At 43.5% G+C, this 25,038-nt stretch overlaps 1 protein-coding gene across 1 annotated transcript; it reads left to right on the top strand.

Annotated features, from left to right (window-relative positions):
• The first annotated feature begins 4,912 nt into the window (after positions 1–4,912).
• LOC118093816 (cytochrome P450 2J5) lies at positions 4,913–25,038 on the top strand. Its single transcript, XM_060274302.2, has 9 exons — positions 4,913–5,411; positions 9,361–9,523; positions 12,661–12,810; positions 13,013–13,173; positions 15,677–15,853; positions 17,360–17,501; positions 21,209–21,396; positions 21,844–21,985; positions 24,670–25,038. Exons 1-9 carry the CDS (start codon positions 5,244–5,246, stop codon positions 24,855–24,857), a joined length of 1,479 nt encoding a protein of 492 aa, XP_060130285.2. The 5' UTR covers positions 4,913–5,243; the 3' UTR covers positions 24,858–25,038.

Genomic DNA, 25,038 nt, shown 5'->3' with positions numbered 1-25,038 from the left:
AGATGGTGATGTTGACAGTGACAAAGTGCACCTGGAAAAAGTCAAGATGCCAGTGACAGGGTCTGACATGTGGGTTCCAATGTCACACAGAGCGAAATGCTCAGCAAACATAGTTTGCAAGGTTTCCCCCCGGATAAGAACTGTGACAAACCCGGAAAAAGCCATGACACCAAAGGATGGGTCTGACATGTGGGTTGGGGTGTCACGAGGCAGGAAGCATAGATTCTTCCTGTGGTATGAAGGCATGTACAGAGTACTAAAGCCTCATACGGAATTGGTTTTACTCACTAGGGATGTTGAGTGCAGTGCAGGATGGGGAGGAATTCTATGTGTTTTCCTAGGCAACCCCTATGCTGGAGACTTACATAGTAAGTCTTTCGCTGTTATAAATAGCAAGTGTGCTCAGGTGAGTTTCCACTGATACAGTGAAGGAGATGTGCCAGGTGCGCAACTCAAAAAGAGCTACAAAGGGTGAAAAGTCCACCAAGTACTGTATGCTCAAGAGTTTACTAACACTAACACGCTGTTGCAGATTTACCTGTGGTTAGTGGCTCGACACAAGTCTTAAATCTCGCGGTCCAGAGAAGGGTACAGAGTTTGTCCTCAAGAGACGGTAAACTACGCCCATAGGCTGTAAGGGTAGACACCATTTCCCTGAAGAAGGAAACTGGACCACGTCCAGAGGCCATGTGTGCCAACATTGTTTCCTGAGAGAGGAACGTGGCTAGGGTTTAAGTCCCAACAAAGCCAACTGTGTAACTTCCTGATAGTCAAAAAGGCTATGACGCCAAGACTAGTCAGAAGTGCACGATGGTAAGGCCCAAGGCCAATCAAGTTGCTGGTAGTTCCAAAGGTGGACTGCAGCACAGTGCATAAATCGGGGGGGGGGGTGTTGAGAGATTCATTCCCCGTCTGCAGTCATAGGATTGTTGTCTGTCATATGACTGTATGTGTTTTCATTCCACAGAGTGGGAAGTGACGTAGACAGGATGTTTGTCTTATTGTGTTCCTAAGTGGAACTGTTGTTCCTTTGTTCTTTCTCTTTGCTGTCTGTGAAGCTAGAGAGAGGGAGCCATGATGAAGAGCTCCGTGTGTGTTTATATGTAAATAAAGTAGATTAGCAAACATGCTGTGGTACTGAGTTCTGTTACACTACTGTGCAACCTCTGCGGATCCCTAAAGTGTGCTGGTGTCTTCTGGCACCAGTCGCTGTGATGTTCAGGCTGGAGAATGCTTATGAAGTTCCTGAACCATTGCCCAGGAGAGGGAGAACATGCCAGCCGGGCACATGTCTCTGCCAGGGTCCTACTCGTAAGTAGGCCTTTACCTGACATCTACATCCCAATCCCAAAGAAGGGCAGTGCCAAAGAATGCTCCAACGACCACACAAATGCGCTCATTTCACACGCTAGCAAGGTTATGCTTAAAATTCTACAAGGCAGGCTTAAGCAGTATGTGGACCAAGAACTCCCAGAAGTGCAAGTTGGATTTCGAAGGGGCAGAGGAACCAGAGACCAAATTGCAAACATGCTCTGGATTATGGAGAAAGCTAGAGAGTTCCAGAAAAACGTCTACTTCTGCTTCATTGACTACGCAAAAGCATTTGACTGTGTCGACCACAGCAAACTATGGCAAGTTCTTAAAGAAATGGGAGTGCCTGATCACCTCACCTGTCTCCTGAGAAATCTCTATGTGGGACAAGAAGCTACAGTTAGAACTGGATATGGAATAACTGATTGGTTCAAAATTGGGAAAGGAGTACGACAAGGCTGTACAGCCATACCTCGGTTTAAGTACGTTTCGGTTTGAGTGCTTTCAGTTTAAGTACTCCGCAGACCCGTCTGGAATGGATTAATCCACTTTCCTTTCAATGGGAAAATTCGCTTCAGGTTAAGTACGCTTCAGGTTAAGTACAGACTTCCGGAACCAATTGTGTACTTAAACTGAGGTACCACTGTATATTGTCTCCCTACTTATTTAATTTATATGCAGAATTCTTCATGTGAAAGTCTGGACTGGATGAATCCCAAACCGGAATTAAGATTGCCGGAAGAAATATCAACAACCTCAGATATGCTGATGACACAACCTTGATGACAGAAAAGGAGGAGGAATTAAAGAACCTTTTAATGAGAGTGAAAGAGGAGAGCACAAAATATGGTCTGAAGCTCAACAACAACAACAAAAAAAACTAAGATCATGGCCACTGGTCCCACCACCTCCTGGCAAATAGAAGGGGAAGAAATGGAGGCAGTGAGAGATTTTACTTTCTTGGGTTCCATGATCACTGCCAGGGCCGTCTCAAGCCGGTCGGGCGCCGTGGCGCCGTGGCGCCGTGGCGCGGAGATCGCTCTGGCTACCCTGCCCTGGTAGGTGGGCGCAGCGCACAGCATGGCTTCCACACGGCTTTGCCGCGCAGCGTCCTCCTGCCAGCCCAGCGCCCTGCGCCACCGAGACTACCCCTAGAGCCGGGCCTGATCACTGCAGATGGTGACAGCAGTCACGAAATTAAAAAATGCCTGCTTCTTGGGAGAAAAGCAATGACAAACCTAGACAGCATCTTTTTTTTTAAAAAAAATAATTTTTATTCATTTCCCATTAATAACAAAAAAACACATCATAGGCAAATTTTATACATTTACATCCAATAAAGAAAAAAAGAAGAAAATATAAAAAAGACAAAAAATATAAAAAAGAAAAAAGAAAAACACGAGCAGAAAAAAATTCTCTTGATTCTAACCATTATAAAAAAAAATTGGACTTCCCCAACTCCCCCCCCCCCGGGTTCCCTAATTATTATCATTAAAGCAGTTTTCACATTATTTCAATACATCCATTTAAATTTACGACTTTACACATATAATCATATATTTATTTGTTCATTTTCTACTCTTCCAAATCCTCAACTTAATCCAATTCTAACTTATCATTCTTATATCTAATATTTCTTCTCTTAACTTATTATTTTTTACCAGGAATGTAATATATTTTGATTCTTAAATAATCTATCCTCCTTCCTTTTAATTATTTTATTTAAACTCATCCCCCCTACTTCTGAAACCGAATCTCCCGGACAATTCACTGAATTCCATTTGTCGTACCCAATTCAAACCATACATATCCATCCATTAAAAATAATATTTACATAATCATCCTACTCCCACCCTTTCCCACATCCAACACCTATATTCTTTCCACAGCTTCTGCCGCCCCTTTCTTGCTGCACCTATTGCCCAATCCTTCCCCTCTTCCTTTGCACTCTCTTTTTGCTCTATATCACGAAACCATTTCTCCCCCCCCCTTTCCCAGTGTTCCCCCTGAACCCCGCCTCTCACTGGGAGTTCAGCAGTGACCACTGTCTCTTTTTTGAGGTCTCCTTGAAGTATATCTATGTCCTGCCCCACATCTGCCACTTGTGGGGTATTGTGTTCTTCATATTCCTCTTCTTCCAGAATTTGTATTAATTCATCTTGCATTTCTTCATTGTTTTTCGAGTTCAATCCTTCCTCATTTCCATTTTCTATAATGTCTCTATCTCTCCATAGTCTGTTGATCTCTTGCAGCTGTTATTTGTTTTCCTTTAGTTCCTGTTTGATATCTGTAAGCACTGAGAAAATCTTTTGCAAAACAAGGTCTTGTGCTGTTGCTGTGGCTACGTCCTTCTCCTGCATCTCAAATTTCATACACATCCAATGAGTTAAGCGACCGCAAATGGCAGGGATCAAATTCCAACACAAAATTCGCCATTTTTAGGCTGAACTGGGTGCACTCTTCTTCCATTTTTTATACATATTCCACAAAATCCCCAAATCCAAATCAATAATTTCCACTAGTCAATATAAAATTCCAATTCTTTAATAAATCCAAATACTTTCACTGAACCATCCAGGGACCCAGGTCTAGCTTTTAGAGGGACTTTATTTTGCCAATGTCACTATTTTGCAGGCAATCCAATTTAAATCAAACCTCTCCCCTGTGCCTGCTACAGAGGAGCTCTTAAGTCCACTTCTTGATAAATTGAAGGTTTCCGTCCCTTTTGACAGCTAAGAGCTAATTGACTGCTTTGCTGTCTCTGAGGGTGGCAATCAACTTCCTTTTTAAATTGCCCCCTGTCTCCAATTCTTCTTTTCAAATCAAAGTTTTTTCCACAGGCTTTACCAAATAATCAAATCCTTACTTTAAAGGAAGAATCCACCACTCTCCTCCGCCGGCTCAGAGCTTCACCCCGTGAGGGTAAAAATGACGCTCAAAATGGCTCCTGTGTCGCCTGGCTCTACTCTCTCCGGGGCTCTTCTCGAACTTACCAGGAGGTAAAGGGGCCGCAAATGGAGCACTGCTGAGCTCTTCGTCCCCAGAATGCACAATCTGGGGCTCTTTCAGGGGGCCGTGTCACCCTTGTGGCTCTCCCCCCCCCTCACGGAGCCAGGCTGCCTCAGAGCTTGAGGCAAGCCCTGCCGAAAGGAGGTGGCGACAGACCGGAAGTCCAACCTAGACAGCATCTTAAAAAGCAGAGACATCACCTTGCCGACAAAGGTCCATATAGTTAAAGCTATGGTTTTCCCAGTAGTGATGTATGGAAGTGAGAGCTGGACCACAAAGAAGGCTGATCGCAGAAGAATTGATTATGGTGCTGGAGGAGACTCTTGAGAGTCCCATGGACTGCAAGAAGATCAAACTATCCATTCTGAAGGAAATCAGCCCTGAGTGCTCACTGGAAGGACAGATCGTGAAGCTGAGGCTCCAATACTTTGGCGACCTGATGAGGAGAGAAGACTCCCTGGAAAAGACCCTGATGTTGGGAAAGATGGAGGGCACAAGGAGAAGGGGAATAAAGAGGACGAGATGGTTGGACAGTGTTCTCGAAGCCACCAACATGAGTCTGACCAAACTGCGGGAGACAGTGGAAGACAGGAATGCCTGGCGTGCTCTGGTCCCTGGGGTCACGAAGAGTCGGACATGAGTAAACAACTAAACAACAACAATTAATCAGACTTCCTTTCATCTGAGTCACACATGTAAGAATGATTAAAGTGTTTGACTGTGGCACATGACTTGGGATCACATTCCAAGGCTACTTGGATATGATGTCAGAACACTTGTCGCTTATTTCTTTTTAATAAGAGAGTATATAAAGAGAGACATGTTGATTTCTCTGAGGAAAGCAAAAACTCCTTAGAGAAAGAGAGCTGAACCTAACCAGGAATCCCAAAAAGTATCAAGGTGAAAGAGAAAGCAAGGGAAAGATGGAAATAGGGTCATTTTTAATAGTTCTGCTGGTGGTTCTTCTGATTCTGCGCTTCCTGAAACAACTCTGGTCAAACAGGCACTATCCTCCTGGACCTCTCCAGCTTCCTCTCATTGGAGGCCTGTGGCGGATTGGGGTGAAGCTTCATGATGATACTTTAATTAAGGTACTTATTTCTAACTCAGTCTAATATGAACAATTCTTTTACCTATTTCCCTTAACAATTGTGATATTTAAGCTTAAAGAATAGTAAGGATTAAAACAGGAAATATCATGGCTACAATCAAGCACAGAATAAAGTGTGATGAAACCCCTACATTTACTGAAACTGGATTTAATTAAAAATCACCCAAGGTTCCATTGCGAGAGAAACGTCATTCATATTCAGGTCACACAGAATGTTTATAAACTATTTTCATGTGTAGTAAGGTCAAGAAAAAGTGGCTAAATAAAAATTTAATAAATGAAAAATTATACAAAATAAACAATTCATTTATTTTTGAATAAAATCAGTGAACTAGGTAATCTGAATTTGTTTATTCCAGGCACTGCTGCTATGTTACATGCAAGGGTGTTAGTATAAAACCATACAAAAGTTGAAAATCTGCATTCAAGAATTACCAATTGTTATAGGAATTCTAAAGTCTAAAATATAGAATAAATGTTGATAATTGCACAAGCTAAACACACATACGTAAGTATATAAACCACATGTCTAAAATAGTACAGGAGAGCAATCCCAAAGCCGTCTTGGCTCTCCTAAAGAATCTCAATATTTCTTGAGAACACTTAGGCAGATAGCAGTCAAGAGAAGTTCCTGAAGGGATTCCTCTCCTATATCAATGAACCTCCTTTGTATTAATTGTCATTGTTTGCCCAGGTGCTCTGCATTGAGGAATGTCTGACGGGCATCCACATTGTCTTATCAAATGCTAATGTTTTGTGTAAACTGTGTCTGGAACTATGTAAAACTTGCTAAATACTCAGGAATATCACATTTTGGCTTGTCTGAGCCACAGTAACCCCACCTTGTGTGTAATGTAATTTCTGACTGTGTAGAGGGCATGTCCTCCTTCTGCATGCCAAAACGCAAATCCTTAAAAGAGATGTTTCTTTTTGGTTCTGGTCAATCTTGTCTCCTTACAAGGAGTGGAGGGAACTCTGTTGCAATGAAAAAAATAAATACCTGCCTTGCTTTCACGGCATCCTGCCTCCATCCATTCATCTCTTACCCATCATAGATTTAGGGGACTCAGTCCCTTGGGGAGTTGGGCAGCAAAAGCCAACCACATCTATTTTTTCTATACCACAATTGAAAAGATAAGTTGTTGTATACTCAGTTGCGGAAAACCCTCTCTGTCACCTGGGACGATACGCCGAGGGGCGCATGGACGCCGTGCGCGAGTTGCAGCTCGTACCGATGCCACGAGCGGCACCCATACTGACCGCTCCACAGCTGGGGGGAGGCAGCGGCCCATCTTGTCACCCCCCCATGGTGGCACCTGGGGTGATCCGCCCCCTCCGCCCCCCTCTTCGTACACCACTGAGTATACTGTTACATGTTATGTGCTTCCTCAGCGTATGTTTATAACCAATCAGAGAATTAACATGAAAAATCTTTACCTCCCTTCTTTCAAATCTTCTAGAGCCATCACTTCTGGTGTATATGAACATTATATATATATATAAAAACCCACAGCACTGACCACAAACACATAAGAAAATGCATTTTTAAAAGAGTGAGCACAAAGATTACTCTGCATTCATGGCAACACTTCAACAGATACAGACCTGCATATGCTATTCCAGCTGTTAAGCCTGAAAAAGTCTTCATCTTGTTCATTGGAAATGCAAACACTTAAAAAAAAGCCATTCAAAGACTAATATAGCAAATTGCATCTCTGCAGTAAATGCTAATCTCCAGGTAACACTCCCAGCAAGAGCAAAAGGTCAGTTCTGTGAAATCAGCATCAGAGAGTCATTTCAAAGCACCAGCTGCAGCTGTGAGACTAATGGCACTGAGACAGGAAGGATGCACAGGATTTCATCTTCATTAAAAGGTTCTTTAATTCTTCCTCACTTTCTGCCATCAAGGTTGTGTCATCTGCATATCTGAGGTTGTTGATATTTCTTCTGGCAATCTTAATTCCAGTTTGGGATTCACCCAGCCCAGCCTTTCGCATGATGAATCCTGCATATAAGTTAAATAAGCAGGGAGACAATATACAGCCTTGTCATACTCCTTTCCCAATTTTGAACCAATCAGTTATTCCATGTCCAGTTCTAACTGTAGCTTCTTGTCCCACATAGAGATTTCTCAGGAGACAGATGAGATGATCAGGCACTCCCATTCCTTTAAGAACTTGCCATAGTTTGCTGCATAGCTGCCAAGTTTTCCCTTTTCTCGTGAGGAAGCCTATTCAGCATAATGGAAAATCCCTTAAAAAAAGGGATAACTTGGCAGCTATGGTTTGCTGTGGTCGACACAATCAAATGCTTCTGCGTAGTCAATGAAGCAGAAGTAGATGTTTTTCTGGAACTCTTTAGCTTTCTCCATAATCCAGTGCATGTTTGCAATACTTTCATATTAGTTTCTATATTATTATGTGTGTTGTTTGTATCTGCCAGATGAAGGACACTTATCTCTGAAAGACACTGCACAAAACAAGCAGCTGAGCTAATGAAATAGTTTATTGCAATATACTCTGGAGTTTGTCCTCCCACTCTTTCCATGTATGATGCAACATGGCCTAGAATGCTATGCACTTCTCCTCTTCTAACAGATTAATGGACAACAAGTTCACCTGGCAGTGTAGCAGGAGATCATTCCCAGGAAAGCCATGGGACTTTTGTAGCTCATATGTAGCCAGGAAAGACATGAGACAATATTTTATTTTATTTTGTTTGTTTGTTTAATACACACACACACACACACACAATAATAATAATTTTTATTCAATTTTCCAATTAAACAAAACACACATACACACAAACATACAGAAAAATAAAACTTATTAATTCCACCATATATTTCTCATCTAATCTCCTTTTGCTCCGCCGAGCTGTGACTTCCCTCCCTCCCTCCCTCCATACGGCTTTGTTATTTTACTCTTATCTCGCAGTTTTTTGCAAACTCAGTTCAATTTCGTAGGATTAATTTCAGTCCTGCAAGTGTCTTTAAACTTGTACAGTTTTTCTCCATATAATCAATGAATTTACTCCATTCTCTCTGGAACTTTGTCTCTCCCTGGTTTCGGATCTCACAGGTCAACTTTGCCAGTTCAGCATAGTCCATCATTTTTGTCTGCCACTCTTCAATAGTCGGTACATCCTGCGTTTTCTACTTTTGGGCTAGTGTTTAATACATTTATAAGCCAAATTACTCAGACATGTATTTCTTAATTCCTTACCACTTAATTCCATCCTCTTTTTATTTCCTCACCACATATTTGTATAGTGGCTCAACAACTTTGGACTACCCTGCCTAAATTTCCCTAAAAATTTCAATGTGTGGGTGACAAAAGAAATTCCACATCAGGTACGACCTTACCTTGCTACGCCTCTGCTGCTGTGACCCACCGTGGGTCATAAACCTGACCCAGTGCTCTAGCCAAGCTTATACCAACCTGATGTGCTCCAGACTACAATGCCCACCTGCCCCAACCAGTATGGCCAATGGTCAGGGATGATGGGAGTTGCAGCTTTACAGCATCTGGTGGGCTACAGTTTCCACATCCCTGCAGAAAATGTTTTTATGATGATGATGATGATGATGATGATGATGATGATGATGAAGAAGCCTCTGGCAATGACTGGCTCATCTACTTGCCTGTCACCAGATGGCTGGAGACTATGAAGTGCCTCTCTGCTGCTCTGATCCCATGCAGGGAAAACACAGGCAGGAGGGAGTAAAACAAAGGGGTTGGAATGAAGGAAGGAAGGAAAGAAAGAAAGAAAGAAAGAAAGAAAGAAAGAAAGAAAGAAAAGGAGATGATGGCAAGAGAAGAGAACATAGTGAGATCCTGCAGAGGTGAGGAAGGCTGAAGCTCACATATTAAGTTGAAATAACTATCTGAACATAGTATTCCTCTTCTCTCTTTTGACCCAAATGGTAGATGGCAAAGCAGTATGGAAACATTTACACCATTTGGGCAGGATATCAACCCTTCATAATACTGTCTGGATTCCAAGCAGTGAAAGAAGTGCTCATTGACCACTCTGAAGAATTCGACGATCGACCACAGACTCCTTTCCTTATGGATATAGCAAAAGGAAAGGGTAAGTAGTGAAGAACGAGAAATTCTGCTGGTACTTTCCCCGAAGAAAACATTTAAGTGGCTGTCTGGAAAAAGAGAACAAAGGTTTTCTATTAATGTTGTACTCAACAGGAAAGGGGTTCTATGCAGTGCCAGTTCTTATCAGAGAAGACCCACTGAAATTAATGGGCATGGCTAATGTGGGTCTATTAATTTCCATTAGTCTACTCTAACAAGTGCTTTATGGAAGTCAGAATTGTACTGCACTGTGGTTAGATTGAACTGCAGGTAGAAGCTTGTTTCCAGTTGCTTGAACTCTCCGCTCTTTCTGCTGATGGCTTTGATGTCTACATCAGATCAGTACATTGCCAAGGCACAGCTTACAAGGTGTAACAAGTATAATAAGAGGTAATAGACACACAGCTAAATGCTAGCTAAGATCAGTGTTTCCCAACCTTGTGCCTCCAGCTGTTTTCGGACTACAATTCCCATCATTCCTGACCACTGGTCTTGCTAGCTAGGGATGATGGGAGTTGTAGTCCAAAAACAGCTGGAGGCACAAGGTTGGGAAACACTGCTAAGATGTTGATCCAACTAGTGGTAAGTCCCCCCCCCCACTTCCTTTTGAAGATTGAGGTGGGTGACTGGAGTCCAAGGAATGGGAAGCAAGTGGGCACTCCTTCAAATGGGTTGGGCTTGCAAGGTGTGTTCATCCCTGGCATCTCCATGTCCTTAATGAAGGAGACATTGTTGGTGCCAGCTTGGCACCCAGTTCACTCTTAGCCACCTCCTCGGAACAGAGAGGCTGCTCACTGGCAATTCTCACTGGCAATACTGCCGAACAGCTCTTACTGTCAGGAAGTTCTTCCTAATGTTTAGGTGGAATCTTCTTTCTTGAAGTTTTAATCCACTGCTCCGTGTCCGCTTCTCTGGAGCAACAGAAAACAATCCTTCTCCTTCCTTCAAATATATGAAAGGATGTCATATGGAGGAAGGAGAAGGATTGTTTTCTGTTGCTCCAGAGAAGCGGACACGGAGCAATGGATTAAAACTTCAAGAAAGAAGATTCCACCTAAACATTAGGAAGAACTTCCTGACAGTAAGAGCTGTTCGGCAGTGGAATTTGCTACCAAGGAGTGTGGTGGAGTCTCCTTCTTTGGGGGTCTTTAAGCAGAGGCTTGACAACCATATGTCAAGAATGCTTTGATTGTGTTTCCTGCTTGGCAGGGGGTTGGACTGGATGGCCCTCGTGGTCTCTTCCAACTCTATGATTCTATGATTCTATGATTCTATGATTCTATTTTGCACAGTGGTTCTGATCCTCTCTCCAGGTCAGTTTCATAGAATAGAACTGGGTGATGGTATTTCAACCCCTTGGCGGTTATGCTCTGGTTTCTCACAGGGTACCATTTGGTCCCCAATGCTGTTTAACTTCTACATGAAGCCTTTGGCAGCAGTGATTAGCAGATTTGGGGCAAGATGTCGTCAACACACTGATGACGTTCAGCTCTATTACTCTGTAACATCTGAATCGGGCAAACCCATGCAAGCCCTGGATGGGCTGGATAAGGTGGTGGGTTAAATGAGGACCAATAAAGTGAGTCTGAATCCTGGTGGAAATGGAGGCATGTTAGGTGGGTGGTTCTCTAGATAATTGATCACTTGCCTGCTATGGATAGGGCTGTACTTCGCCAGAGAGAACCGGCTCATAGTCTAGAGGTCCTCCTGGATCCATCTTTGTTGCTCGAGGCCCAGATGATCTCAAGGCCGTCTACCACCTTCATCAGGCAAGGCAGCTTTGGCTAGTAAGATAGCTAAGGTAATTTCTGGACCAGCAGAGCCTTACTGTCATCCATGTGTGGCAACCTCCAGGCTGGATTACTGCAATGTGCTGTATTTGGGGCTGCCCTTGAGGTTAGTTGGGGTGAAAAATGCAGTGGATCAATTGTTCATGTGGGCAGGATATAGCCAACATTTTAGCCACTGTTGAAAAAATTCCACTGGCTGCCAATTAGCTACTGGGATAAGTTCAAGGAGGTGGTTTTGGTGTAGAAAGGCCTATACAACTTGGGATCAAGATACCTGTAAGACCATCTCATTCCCTTTATATATCATCAATCACCATACTCCACAGGTGATGGTCTTCTGCAGACACCATCTTATTAAGAGGCTAGGGTTGCCATATTTGGAAGAGCAAAAAAGAGGACACATTTGCCGACTTCTGATCAGACTTTTAACCCAACATATGGCAAGCTAGCTTAGGTGCCCTCCAGTAAACTTTGTATTGACCATTCATAATGATTTGTGCTCAATACTTTCAAGGCGGTTATACCCAACTCCATTTTCAATTGTGCCTGCAAAGAATTTGAGGTTGTCATACTGGCTAATTTCTATTCAGCCATATCGCTTAACTTCCTGATGAAAACCTCAAATGCACAAACTTTACATTTGTACAGTATTGTACAGTATTGCCCTGCTTTCACTATTTTATAGCTTCCCCACAGAGTAATAATGTGGTAGCATTCAGGAAGCATCACAGAACTAACAAAGCAGAATAAATTGACCATCAATGTACTACTGTCATGTCAAGAATATGCTGCAGAATACATCCTCAATAAAATACCATTCTGGCTTGGCCAGTAGAAAAATACATCACACATCAGCCAAATTATATCTTTAAAAACAGTGTGGAAAACTTAGCTTAATTGGGGTTGTGACTGAAAATAACAGCAGGTGTTTACTGTTATGAGAAAACTCATGTGATATCTGCAGGTTCAGTCTTTATGGCAGAAATTGGCAGAGCTGTCCAGAAATCTCTCATTTTACGCAGGAACTTCTGGGACCACCTGATTTCTGTTCTATTATCCAGCCAAAACGTTTGGGTGAATAACAAATGAATTTCTGAATGACAACAGGAAATAGAAAGTGAGATTCTGTTAGGCATTGTGTGAAGCAAACAGTGCTGGCCTATATTGCAGGGATACCTGCGAAATACACTGAGACAGACTTTGCATCGTCTTGAAATTGTTTGCCTCGGAGATACTGAATAGCTTGCACATTCCAGGGCATGAACTTCAGTAAACAAAGTTTCTTCTTGGCTGGTAACTTAATTGTAACATTAATTTCTGTAAGGAAGAATTTCTCACTGATTTTTCATAGGTATTGCATTATCAAATGGTCACACCTGGAGGCAACAGAGACGGTTTGGAATAGTTACTATGCGGAAGCTGGGGCTGGGGAAGAAAGGCATGGAGCACCAAATAGCAGAGGAGGCCCATCAACTCGTGGAGGTTTTTGCACGTTCAAAGGGTATGTGATGAAGGGTGATGGTGCTGAGCTGGCATATGAAGATATATTTGTGTACTACCTCTGTCCATTTTAGAAAGGAATGTGATATGTTTTTCTTTGTTCCAAATGGAGATCCCAGCAGTTTCTCTTGGCCACCATGAAATCCCACTCTCAGTATGAACAGGAGCAGCTGAACTCACATTAGTATAACTTTATTTTGCAGGTCAACCACTAGACCCCTCCATGCCCATCGCTAATTCAGTCTCCAACGTGATATGTGCTCTGGCTTTTGGGCATCGGTTTGATCTTGAAGATGAAAGGTTCCAGAAGCTGATAGAAGCCATGGATTTTTCCCTAAAATTTCTAGGAAGCATCGTTCATGCTGTGAGTAGTCGTTTTCATTCCTGCTGATTCAGAGAGGTCTCCCGGGGACCTTATATTCCCCACTCAGCATTCTGGAATCCATTATGATAGAGGATAGAGTGTTGGAGAAGTGAGACTAGGTTTAAATCTAATCTGAGATAAGGGCTATTTTAACAGCCTAATCAATTTCTTACCATGAATATAAAAGAGAGAGTAATGAGGCTATGTCCACCAATTGGGACTCTTGGGAGGAAAGACAGGATAGAAATGGGACAATGGCCTTCAGAACAAGTCATCAACAAAATTATTCTCTCAGGAAGGGAATTACACTATGGCATAGCGTGGGCAGAGCCATGCAGCCTGTTGCCCTGGACATGACCAGATGCTACTATGACAGGCTCCCTCATGATGTTGGAGCCGTGAGAAGGCAAGGCATCAGATGATTTCCCCTCTTTCCTTTCTCTTTCTTTACTATAATGTGTTTCTCTGTCCCATTTTCTTCTGCTGGCTGCAAGGAGCCACCAAAAGGCAAACTTTAACACTTCTCCTTCCCACCCTGCTGTGCTCCACATCCCTCCCTCACCAGCTTCTGTTAAAATAAGATTTTTTTACCTGCCAAACAAAATCTCAAGCGGAACTGTGTTGAGAGGCATGCTTTGCCTTCCTCCTCCTGATCAATTTCACCCAGAGCCTTGTCAAATTCACCACATTCTTCTTCTTGAAATGTCCCCTTCAAACCTCGGTATGCAGAAATGAATTAGCGATTGCCTCCCCCTTCTCTCTCTCCTGCCTCTTCCTTGCCTCCTCCTTCTCATTACTCTGAGATCTCTTGGCTAGCATTTATTTATATGGCGATCGGCTCTTTTCTCCACCCTCTCACCTCGAATTGCCATGATGCAAACCCAGGATATGTATTTGTATTATTTAATATTCTTTGTTATTGGGAACAAAGTTCTTCTAAGGAAAGGCAACGGAAAACACCCAACCTCCAAAGTGTTTGCTACAGAGGTATATTCAGAAAATGTAAGTACAGTGGTACCTCGGGTTACAGACGCTTCAGGTTACAGATGCTTCAGGTTACTGACTCCGCTGACCCAGAAATAGTACCTCGGGTTAAGAAATTTGCTTCAGGATGAGAACAGAAATCGTGTGGCAGCAGCGGGAGGCCCCATTAGCTAAAGTAGTACCTCAGGTTAAGAACAGTTTCAGGTTAAGAATGGACCTCCAGACATACCTGCCAAGTTGCTGTCAGAGAAATAAGGGACCGGGCCAGAAATAGCAGACCGGAAGTAGCGCTGCCGCCATTTTGGAACTGGGTGGAGCATGCTCAGAAGTGACTTTTGTTGCTGCTTTGCCCAGTTCCAAAATGGCCACCGTGCCAGAAGTCGCACTGCAGCCATTTTGGAACTGGGCAGAGCAGCATCAAAAGTCGCTTCTGAGCATGCTCCGCCCAGTTCCAAAATGGCCGTTGCGCCAGAATAAACCGGGAAAAAACAAAAAAATCTGTTTTTTCAGCCAGGAACAGCTGGAAAAACAGGGATTTCCCGGGGAAAACGGGATACTTGGCAGCTATGCCTCCAGAACGAATTAAGTTCTTAACCAGAGGTACCACTGTAATTTATCTTTAATGAGAAAACTAGGAAATAGGAAACGCTCCCTTCTTAAAGGTTTAATTTTTTGAAGGAAGAGATGGGCATTACTTGACTGGGGAACTGGGGAATTTAATAAATAAAATAAAATAAAAGAAAGAAAGATAAATTTAAAAACTGCATTGCGAGATTTGGAGAACTGCACATTTCAAAGGATGGCTGTGTTTCAATTTGCAAATTAGGCAAATTCAGTTTTAAATGTGGAATTTGCTGCCAAGGAGTGTGGTGGAGTCTCCTTCTTTGGAGGTCTTTAAGCAGAGGCTTGACAGGCATATGTCAAGAATGCTTTGATGGTGTTTCCTGCTTGGCAGGGGGTTGGACTGGATGGCCCTTGTGGTCTCTTCCAACTCTATGATTCTATGATTCTATGAAATGTCTCCCCATCCGTATTCTCCAGCCCCCCTCCCAACAAATGACCTGGGATTGTGCCCCGTTTTGGAATGAAGCCTGGGAGCTAGAAAAATACTTTGACCCCTAGTTTTCTTTCACATATTTGGCAAGAGATATTTCCCAGAACCAGTCACTGTGGGATTCAGGAGAAGCTGCAGACACCTACCTTCTTCTCAGTGAGACTCAAACTAATGTGCTAGCTCTGAAGAATAATCCGGGCCATGTTTTAAATACTAATTCAAATGAGAATCATAGAATCATAGAGCTAGAAGAGACCACAAGTGCCATCCAGTCCAACCCCCTGCCAAGCAGGAAACACCATCAAAGCATTCTTGACATATGCATGTCAAGCCTCTGCTTAAAGACCTCCAAAGAAGGAGACTCCACCACACTCCTTGGCAGCAAATTCCAAATTAAATGACTCATGAACTGTATGGCCAAGCTTCCTCATGGTAATGGCAGCATTATTGCTATCTTTCCTTTAGCTGTATGAACTTTTCCCGTGGCTCATGAAACATCTCCCAGGGCCCCACAAGAAGGCCTTGTCCTACACAGAGATGGTGCTTTCATTTGCAAAGGAGGAGATAAAGAAGCATAAGGAGAATCAGTCTCTGCATGAGCCACAGGATGTCATTGATTTCTATCTGCTTCAGATAGAGAAAGTAAGTATCTGCTTTGAAGCCGAATGACGCTCATACAAGGAATCATTATATTCCCTGTTATAAGTGAATACTAAGCTCTTCCAAGGACACCAATATTTTTTTCCTGAATCTCAGTTGAAAATGACATTGATTTACTTTCCCCCAAATTTATTGGGTTATTATTTTCTTAGTGAGTTGTGCAAACCACTATTCTGAATAATGTTTTTTATTAGGGATGTGGGCACTGGAGATGGATCCAACAGCGCAGTGGGCAAGAACGTTTGAAAACCCCTGTTATTCCTCATGGGAACATGCTCACCACTGAAATGTTGCCCATGGTGCCCAAACAGTAAGGATGACCAAATAGTATGAATGGCCAACTCACCAAGTGGATGGTGGCAGATGTTTCATTACACATTACAATGCAAAGCAAAAGGGAAAAATCACTCCTCACTTTCATCAGCAGGGGAACAAACAAATCCTAAAGAAAATGTTCCTAAACTAAATATGACTTCAAACTACTGCCTCATTTATTCCTTCACTAGACAGGTCAAAATATATTTTCATCTTGCCTTCTTTGAACAATTTTTGAACACTCTGTGGTGACTAAAGAATGGTTAAATATATTTAGTGGTAAGTAATGTGAATCCCCGCAACGGAGGGAGCTCTCTTTGCTCGGTCCCAGCTCCTGCCAACCTAGCAGTTCGAAAGCACATCAAAGTGCATGTAGATAAATAGGTACCGCACAGCGGGAAGGTAAACACCATTTCCGTGCGCTGCTCTGGTTCGCCAGAAGCGGCTTAGTCATGCTGGCCACATGACCCGGAAGCTGTACGCCAGCTCCCTCGGCCAATAAAGTGAGATGAGCGCCGCAACCCCAGAGTTGTCCGCGACTAGACCTAATGGTCTGGGGTCCCTGTACCTTTACCTTTAATGCACATTTTGAATATCTGCTCCCAGAGAGAGTCTATTGGATACCTCTTCACCTGCCAGTGTTGGCTTATTACCCCAACCCACAGATCCTCAAATGCAGCACCAGCAGCTACTGCTGTGTACACAGGAATGTGTGCATGGATCTCTTGTCACAACCAGCTACGAAGCACAGGGCTGGCCCACCCATGATGAGGCAGGCAGAGGTAGCTGCCTTGGGCAGTGGAATGCCAACAGGAGGCATCCCTGTGGGTGTGTTGCCTAGCCAGCCGCTAGTGGAGAAGTGGAGTGGTGGCAGCTTCCTGCAAGATCTCACCAAAAGTTTGCAAGATCTCACTCACCTCACTGTTGTTGTTGCCACATTGTGGGCACTGCTGTGTGACCAAAGTAAGGGAGGTGGCAGTGGCAGTGACAGAAGGGCAGTGGAGGCGGCACCTTCCTATTTCACCCCAGGCAGTGTAAGAGGGCACCCCACCCCTCATGAAGCATGTGTTGGTGGTTTGCTAATAGGAGCAGAGGGAGTAAGATAAAATAATAAGTGCTGAAGGACAGATTGTAATGCATGTCAATGAAATGTCACCCCGTTTTTAAAACCAGAGCAAAAACGACCCAGAGTCCACCTATGATGAAGAAAACTTGGCTCAGTGTATTTCTGACCTCTTTGTAGCAGGGACAGAGACAACCACCAGTTCTCTGAAATGGGCACTTCTCCTCCTGGCAAGTCATCCAGATATCCAAGGTGAGAGATGGAGCCCTGTGCAATGGGAGCGAGGGTTTCTTTTGATCTCTAGAGTGGACTGCAATTCTTGTGCCAATTAATTTTTATTGATTTTTAAAAAAAATTAAGAAATTGACAGAAAATTAATTTGTATTTACAACAAATGTAAAAGTGGATTCTCACCCACTCCCTGTTCAAGATGTTAGCAGCAAAGGAATGAGAGAAAAGAAACAATAACATACTTTTTCTTCATTTCTGTTAATTTTCAATCCTTTCCTCAGTTTCCACTGGCTGTGCATATTTCATTTCCTACTTAGATTTTCATTTAACTATAACATTTTCCCAGTTATTTAAGGAGAGTTATTCTTCCTTTATCTAACCATATAATCATCAATCATAGTTTCAAATCGTATTTCCTTCAATACAATTTATTTATCTTCCTTTATGCGTTCTCAAAAAGGGACGCAGGTGGCGCTGTGGGTTAAACCACAGAGCTTAGGGCTTGCTGATCAGAAGGTCGGCAGTTCGAATCCATAGCTGCCAAGTTATCCCTTTTTTACAGGGATTTTCCCTTATGCTGAATAGGCTTCCTCGCGAGAAAAGCGAAAACTTGGCAGCTATGTTCGAATCCCTGTGACGGGGTGAGCTCCCGTTGCTCGGTCCCAGCTCCTGCCAACCTAGCAGTTCGAAAGCACGTCAAAGTGCAAGTAGATAAATAGGGATCGCTACAGCGGGAAGGTAAACGGCGTTTCCGTGTGCTGCTCTGGTTTGCCAGAAGCAGCTTTGTCATGCTGGCCACATGACCTGGAAGCTGAACACCGGCTCCCTCGGCCAATAATGCGAGATGAGCGCGCAACCCCAGAGTCGGTCACGACTGGACCTAATGGTCAGGGGTCCCTTTACCTTTACGCGTTCTCAACACTCTGAATGGTAATTATATAATCTTCTTTAACACTAGCATTCTCTTCAAACTTCACAATCCACAGAATCATTCATGAAGACTCCTTGTCTTCCTTGTTATGCTGTTCCTTTCAGCAAAAAAAAGAAAAGAAAGCAAGCTTGCAAATATCCATTTTCCCAGACAGGATCTTCCTGCTACTGCTCTGGCCCCCTTAACACTATCCCTACTAAGTACTGGAGGAAGAGTGAACCTTATACCTGTGGAACTTTAAAATGTTATCCTTAATACATTCCCCTCCCAATATTCAGCTAGGACCATTCTTATCCTCTTCTGTCCTTCATGTTACCAGATTCATTCTTCTTTATGATGAAGCATATTCAGTTTTTATAATGTATCAACAACATGAAATTCAGAGTTACTTCTTCCTTTCTCTCTGAATGTTTTGGATGCTGAGAGAACATTCTCATGCCATACCAAGGACTCAGCTACATTAGACAGAAAAGTATTGAATGCATTATTATTTGTCAATTTCCTTTTAAAACTGGGGTGCCCAGAACTGGACACAGGACTCCAAGTGTGGTCTTACCAAAGCAGAAGAGAGTAGGACAGTGGACTATGACTTCCTTATACTTCTTATTCCGTGAACTACCCTGAGACACGCAGGTATAGGGCGGTATATTGTTGTTGTTATTGTTTAGTCGTCTAGTCGTGTCCGACTCTTCGTGACCCCATGGACCAGAGCACGTCAGGCACTCCTGTCTTCCACTGCCTCCCACAGTTTGGTCAAACTCATGTTCGTAGCTTCAAGAACACTGTCCAACCATCTCATGCTCTGTTGTCCCCTTCTCCTAGTGCCCTCAATCTTTCCCAACATCAGGGTCTTTTCCAGGGATTCTTCTCTTCTCATGAGGTGGCCAAAGTATTGGAGCCTCAGCTTCACGATCTGTCCTTCCAGTGAGCACTCAGGGCTGATTTCCTTCAGAATGGATAGGTTTGATCTTCTTGCAGTCCATGGGACTCTCAAGAGTCTCCTCCAGCACCATAATTCAAAAGCATCGATTCTTTGGCGATCAGCCTTCTTTATGGTCCAGCTCTCTATGGTCCCCTTCATGGATCAATGCCTTGTCGTGGCGAAGGGGCTTGAATAACTCAGAGAAGCTATGAGCTATGCCATGCAGGGCCACCCAAGATGGACAGGTCATAGTGGAGAGTTTTGACTAAATGTGATCCATCTGGAGAAGGAACTGGCAAGCCACTCCAGTATCCCTGCCAAGAAAACTCTATGGACAAAGACAACAGGGCGGTATATAAACTCAGTTAACAACAACAAGAACAACAACACTGATGTAGCCTAGAATAGCATTGGCCATTTTTGCTGCTGCATCGTACTGTTGACTCATGTTGAATTTGTGACCCACCAAGACGTCTAGATCCTTTTCACATGTGCTACTGGCTTTAAAATGATTTTTGTGTATCTAGGGGGGGCACTGCCCCCCGGCTTTGCCCATGCTCAGAGCGAAGGACAGGAGCCCTGGACTGCCGTCTTTTCTCTCTCTCAGCAATCTATATATCACATCAGATCCAAAAGGGGCCAAATCCACTATCCATAAAGGGTTTCTGGAGTCACAGTGAAAAACTTTCTGGAGAGTGTCGTTCTCATCTGGCAATGGAAAAAAGCTCCATTCAATCTTAATTTGAAAGGCATGCATGAATGAAACAGCAGGAAGCATAATGTGTGAATGTAGCATGGAAACATGTAGAATGTTCTTCTTGTCACATGCACACATGCCATCACAGAACTAGAGAATTAACGCAAAAGGGCAACTCAGTGATGAAGGGAGTGCAGCGTGTTCCAGAAGACAAGTGGCTGGTGCTTAAAAAAAAAAAGCAGAGAGGATGAGCCTAGAGGCACAACAGAAACTGCTAAAACTGCATTGTGGGGGAATATATATTTTCCTCTCCTATTTGTATTTTCCTCTCCTATTAGCCGGGGATGCAGGCAGGGAGATGGTGCTTGCCGATGCTTTGCCGCTCGCCGCTCGTGCCGGCATTGGCTTGGGAGTCGTGGGGGTGGGCCCCCCGGTGGCCCCCCCACACCAAAACTCACCCCCTACAGGATGGTACCTGGAGCGGTGCGCCCCCTCCCTACACCACTGCCAATAACTCAGCTACATTAGACAGAAAAGTTTTGAATGCATTATAAATATGCAACACCAGATGGCGCCAGAGACAAAAAGAAATTTCTATGCAATTTTTACATAGCGTTTTTCTTTTCTTTTGTTATAACAATTTAATTACTGACTTATTTATAGTGGTCCCTCCACCCTGTGTGGTAGATCCACCCCAACAATTGGTGAGGCTCCTAATCTTCCTTGTTATGCAGTTCCCTTTAAACAAAACAAACTTTGGATTTTCTGTTTTCCATTTGATCTTCTGGCTACCGCTCTAGCCCTTTAACACTGTCCATGCCAAGTACTGGGGGGAGAATAAAGTTTATATCTGTGAAGATTTAAAACTTTATCCTTGGTGCGTTCCCCACCTTTAATCAGCCAGAATAATACATATCATGTTCTGTCCTTTGTATTGGCAGATTCATTCTTCTTTACAAAGTGCATGAACAGCTTAAAGTTCATAACTCCTTCTTCCTCTCTCTCTCTCTCTCTCTCTCTCTCCTTTAGTTAATAAAAATAGCATTCTCATTCCACACAGATGCTTTAATACACTTGACTTTATATCCAGTTTCTATGAATGTAAGAAACTGGGGCTCATTCATGGGAAATAAATTCAATATTCAAAATAAACCTTCTGTTTCCATAATTTTCTTCAGATAAAGTCCACAAGGAGATGGAAGATGCTTTAGGTTCTTCTCACACAATCTGCTATCAAGATAAGAAGAAACTGCCCTACACCAATGCTGTGATTCATGAAATACAGCGCTTTAAATATGCCTTGCTTTTCGGGGTTCCTAGGCAATGTACAAAGGATGTGAAGATACGTGGTTTTCTCTTTCCCAAGGTAATGAAGAGTGATACAACTGCACGCCTGTATCCCAAGAGTCTATGAGGAGGTTGCATATTCAGAGATGCCTCCAGCCATGCAGGAACTTCCTGTGATAGTCTAAAACAGGAGTTCCATCTGCAGACATGTTTCACTAGCGCTATTCCTTGGGCCATGTGGCACCTCAGAGGAGCATGTAATGGCCAAAGGTCTCAGCAAGGCCTTTTTGAAACAGGTGTTGGGGGAGGCCCTGCTGCGTTTCTGCTTGTATAGAAATATTTTTTAAAACAGAAAAATGTTGAGGATGAATATGGCCACTATTAAATACCCACCTGTCCCCCCACCAAAAAAGCTCTGAGTTTCAATTCAATTTGAACTCTGCAAAGATTAGTCCTGGGAGAGTGAGGGAGAATCCTGGAATGTGTTGATCTGAATGCATTCTGATTCAATTGTTTCTCCTTTCAGGGGACTGCTATTATTCCTGATCTGCGCTCTGTTCTTCTTGATCCGACACAATGGGAGACTCCTGCAGAGTTCAACCCAAATCAATTCTTGGCCAAGAATGGACAATATTTGGCTAGAGAGGAATATCTGCCATTTGGTGCAGGTGAATGCAAAAGTCCAAGCTGAGTTGTGGTCTATAGGCATGCTTATTGGTTTGCTTCCAGGAAATGACATCACCATCAGCAAGAGAGTAGGGCAGAATGGATGCAATATCCCTTTGGCAGGAGTGGCACTGCTGGTCAGCAGGATGGGGCAAGGCTGTTGTGTCCAGTTCTGGGCACCACAGTTCAAGAAGGATACTGACAAACTGGAACGTGTCCAGAGGAGGGCAACCAAAATGGTCAAAGGCCTGGAAACGATGCCTTATGAGGAACGGCTTAGGGAGCTGGGTATGTTTAGCCTGGAGAAGAGAAGGTTAAGGGGTGATATGATAGCCATGTTCAAATATATGAAAGGATGTCATATGGATGAGGGAGAAAGATTGTTTTCTGCTGCTCCAGAGAAGCAGACACGGAGCAATGGATTCAAACTACAAGAAAGAAGATTCCACCTAAACATTAGGAAGAACTTCCTGACAGTAAGAGCTGTTCGGCAGTGGAATTTGCTACCAAGGAGTGTGGTGGAGTCTCCTTCTTTGGAGGTCTTTAAGCAGAGGCTTGACAGGCATATGTCAAGAATGCTTTGATGGTGTTTCCTGCTTGGCAGGGGGTTGAACTGGATGACCCTTGTGGTCTCTTCCAACTCTATGATTCTATGATAATTTAGGGAATATGTGGGTGGCTGATTTTGGACTCACAGGTACCCAAACCCTTATGGGGCCCCCATCACTGGCAATCTGGACGTCTTCACACTTGCCACCCCATTGCCCTGTCCCTGAGAGAGGTAACACTGCCAGCACCAGGGTGCTGTTGCTCCCTGTCACACGTCACTGCTGGATGCCATCCAACTTCTTTTCAGGTGACAGGGCTAAAGCTACCCCACCTCTTTTTCATGGAATGTAATTTAGCCTGCTATGAAACTATAGTTAGAACCGAGTCTGCAGTTAAACTATCCCACTTCCTTACTTCTTGCACTCTGAACTGTAAAGGAGGCTGGTGTATGTTCAGGTTTCAATTTTCAAAGAACAAAGGAATCATTTTGCACCCCCTGTGTCAGGAGCCAGGCATTGTTGTCTGTTTCATGCCGTAAAATATTCCGCCTGCCAAGTATTCAGCAGACATCCTCACTGCTAACTTACAGGCTCCTGTTGAATTTTTAATACAAAGAATTATGCCGATTCAATTGTTGATGATTATGTTATAAATTAAAGATGAACCAGTCATTTTTTAAAAACGATTATACAGTATTATTTAACAAGTTCTTCTTGTTGGTTGTCAAGGCAAAAATAGGTGTATAGAAAGGAGAATTCCTTGGCTGCCATGCGGTCTGAGCTTGGAGCAACCAGCTCAGACCTCTTTACACACTTAGCTTCTCAGATGGGCTGGAGGAGAGCAATAGGCCTGATTACCAGTTATTCCTAAGGTGAAGGAAGTCTGGCAGGACAACTTACTTTACAGTCTTAACCCTTTTATGTGTTAAACATACTTAAGCATGTTGGCACAGGAGGCATAGAAACCAGGCTCTGCTCCCTGCCTTCCCAACCCTTTCAGTTCTTCCCCACTATTGCTGATCTGGACAATTTCCACAGTATTGACCAAAACTCGTCTTTCATAATGAACTGTTCAATGTTGGCACTCGCCAGGCGAGGAATTAGCAGTTGAAGGATGGATGGCGGCTAACAGATTGAGGCTGAATCCTGACAAGACAGAAGTACTGTTCTTGGAGGACAGGGGGCAGGTGTGGAGGACTCCCTGGTCCTGAATGGGGTAACTGTGCCACTGAAGGACCAGGTGTGCAGCCTGGGAGTCATTTTGGACTCACAGCTGTCCATGGAGGCGTCAGTCAATTCTGTGTCCAGGGCAGCTGTCTACCAGCTCCATCTGGTATGCAGGCTGAGACCCCCTACCTGCCCGCAGACTGTCTCGCCAGAGTGGTGCATGCTCTAGTTATCTCCCACTTGGACTACAGCAATGTGCTCTACGTGGGGTTACCTTTGAAGGTGACTCAGAAACTGCAATTAATCCAGAATGCGGCAGCTAGACTGGTGACTGGGAGTGGCTGCCGAGACCATATAACACTGGTCCTGAAAGACCTACATTGGCTCCCAGTCCATTTCCAAGCACAATTCAAAGTGTTGGTGCTTACCTTTAAAGCCCTAAGGGTCTCAGCCCAGTATACCTGAAGGAGCATCTCCACCCCCATCATTCAGCCCGGACACTGAGGTCCACCTCCAAGGGCCTTCTGGCGGTTCCCTCACTGTGAGAAGTGAGGTTACAGAGAACCAGGCAGAGGGTCTTCTTGGTAGTGATGCCTGCCCTGTGGAACGCCCTCCCAGCAGATGTCAAGGAAATAAGCAACTATAATACTTTTAAGAGACATCTGAAGGCAGCACTGTTTAGGGAAGTTTTTAATGTTTAATGGTATATCATGTTTTTAATATTCGGTTGGAAGCTGCCCAGAGTGGCTGGGGAAACCCAGCCAGATGGGCGGGGTATAAATAACAAATTATTATTATTATTATTATTATTATTATTATTATTATTATTAATCAACCTATTGATTATTTCACTTTCCCAACAATGTCTAGTTCTCCAAAGTTTTATATAGCATGTTTTATAGCTGTGAAGTAATTGACACTGAAAAGTAAATTATTACTCAGTTGCTGACTTTCCCATGTCTCCTCTTCAGGGTCTCGTGTATGTGTGGGAATGCAGCTGGCAAAGATCGAAATCTTCATCTTCCTGACCAGCCTGCTGAGAACATTCAGCTTCCAGCTGCCAGAAGGAGTTAAAGAACTCAATCAAGAGCCTATACTAGGGGCTGCAACACATCCTCATCCTTATAAACTCTGTGCTATTCCTCGCTTCAAGGCATAATAATATATGGAAGTACTAGGAGCTGCGCCCCTTCGTCCTCCATTCACCAACAACCCCTTTGGGATTCCTGACACATTAATCTCCTAGAGCAGTGTTTCTCAACCTTTTTTGGGCCAAGGCACACTTGTTCCATGAAAAAAATCACGAGGCACACCACCATTAAAAAAGTTAAAAAATTTAA

This window comes from Zootoca vivipara, chromosome 5 (assembly GCF_965207765.1).
Source record: "Zootoca vivipara chromosome 5, rZooViv2.hap1.1, whole genome shotgun sequence".
Classification (NCBI taxonomy): domain Eukaryota; kingdom Metazoa; phylum Chordata; class Lepidosauria; order Squamata; family Lacertidae; genus Zootoca; species Zootoca vivipara.
The sequence above is the reverse complement of the archived record's forward strand: the minus strand, read 5'-3'. Positions and strand labels throughout refer to the sequence as shown.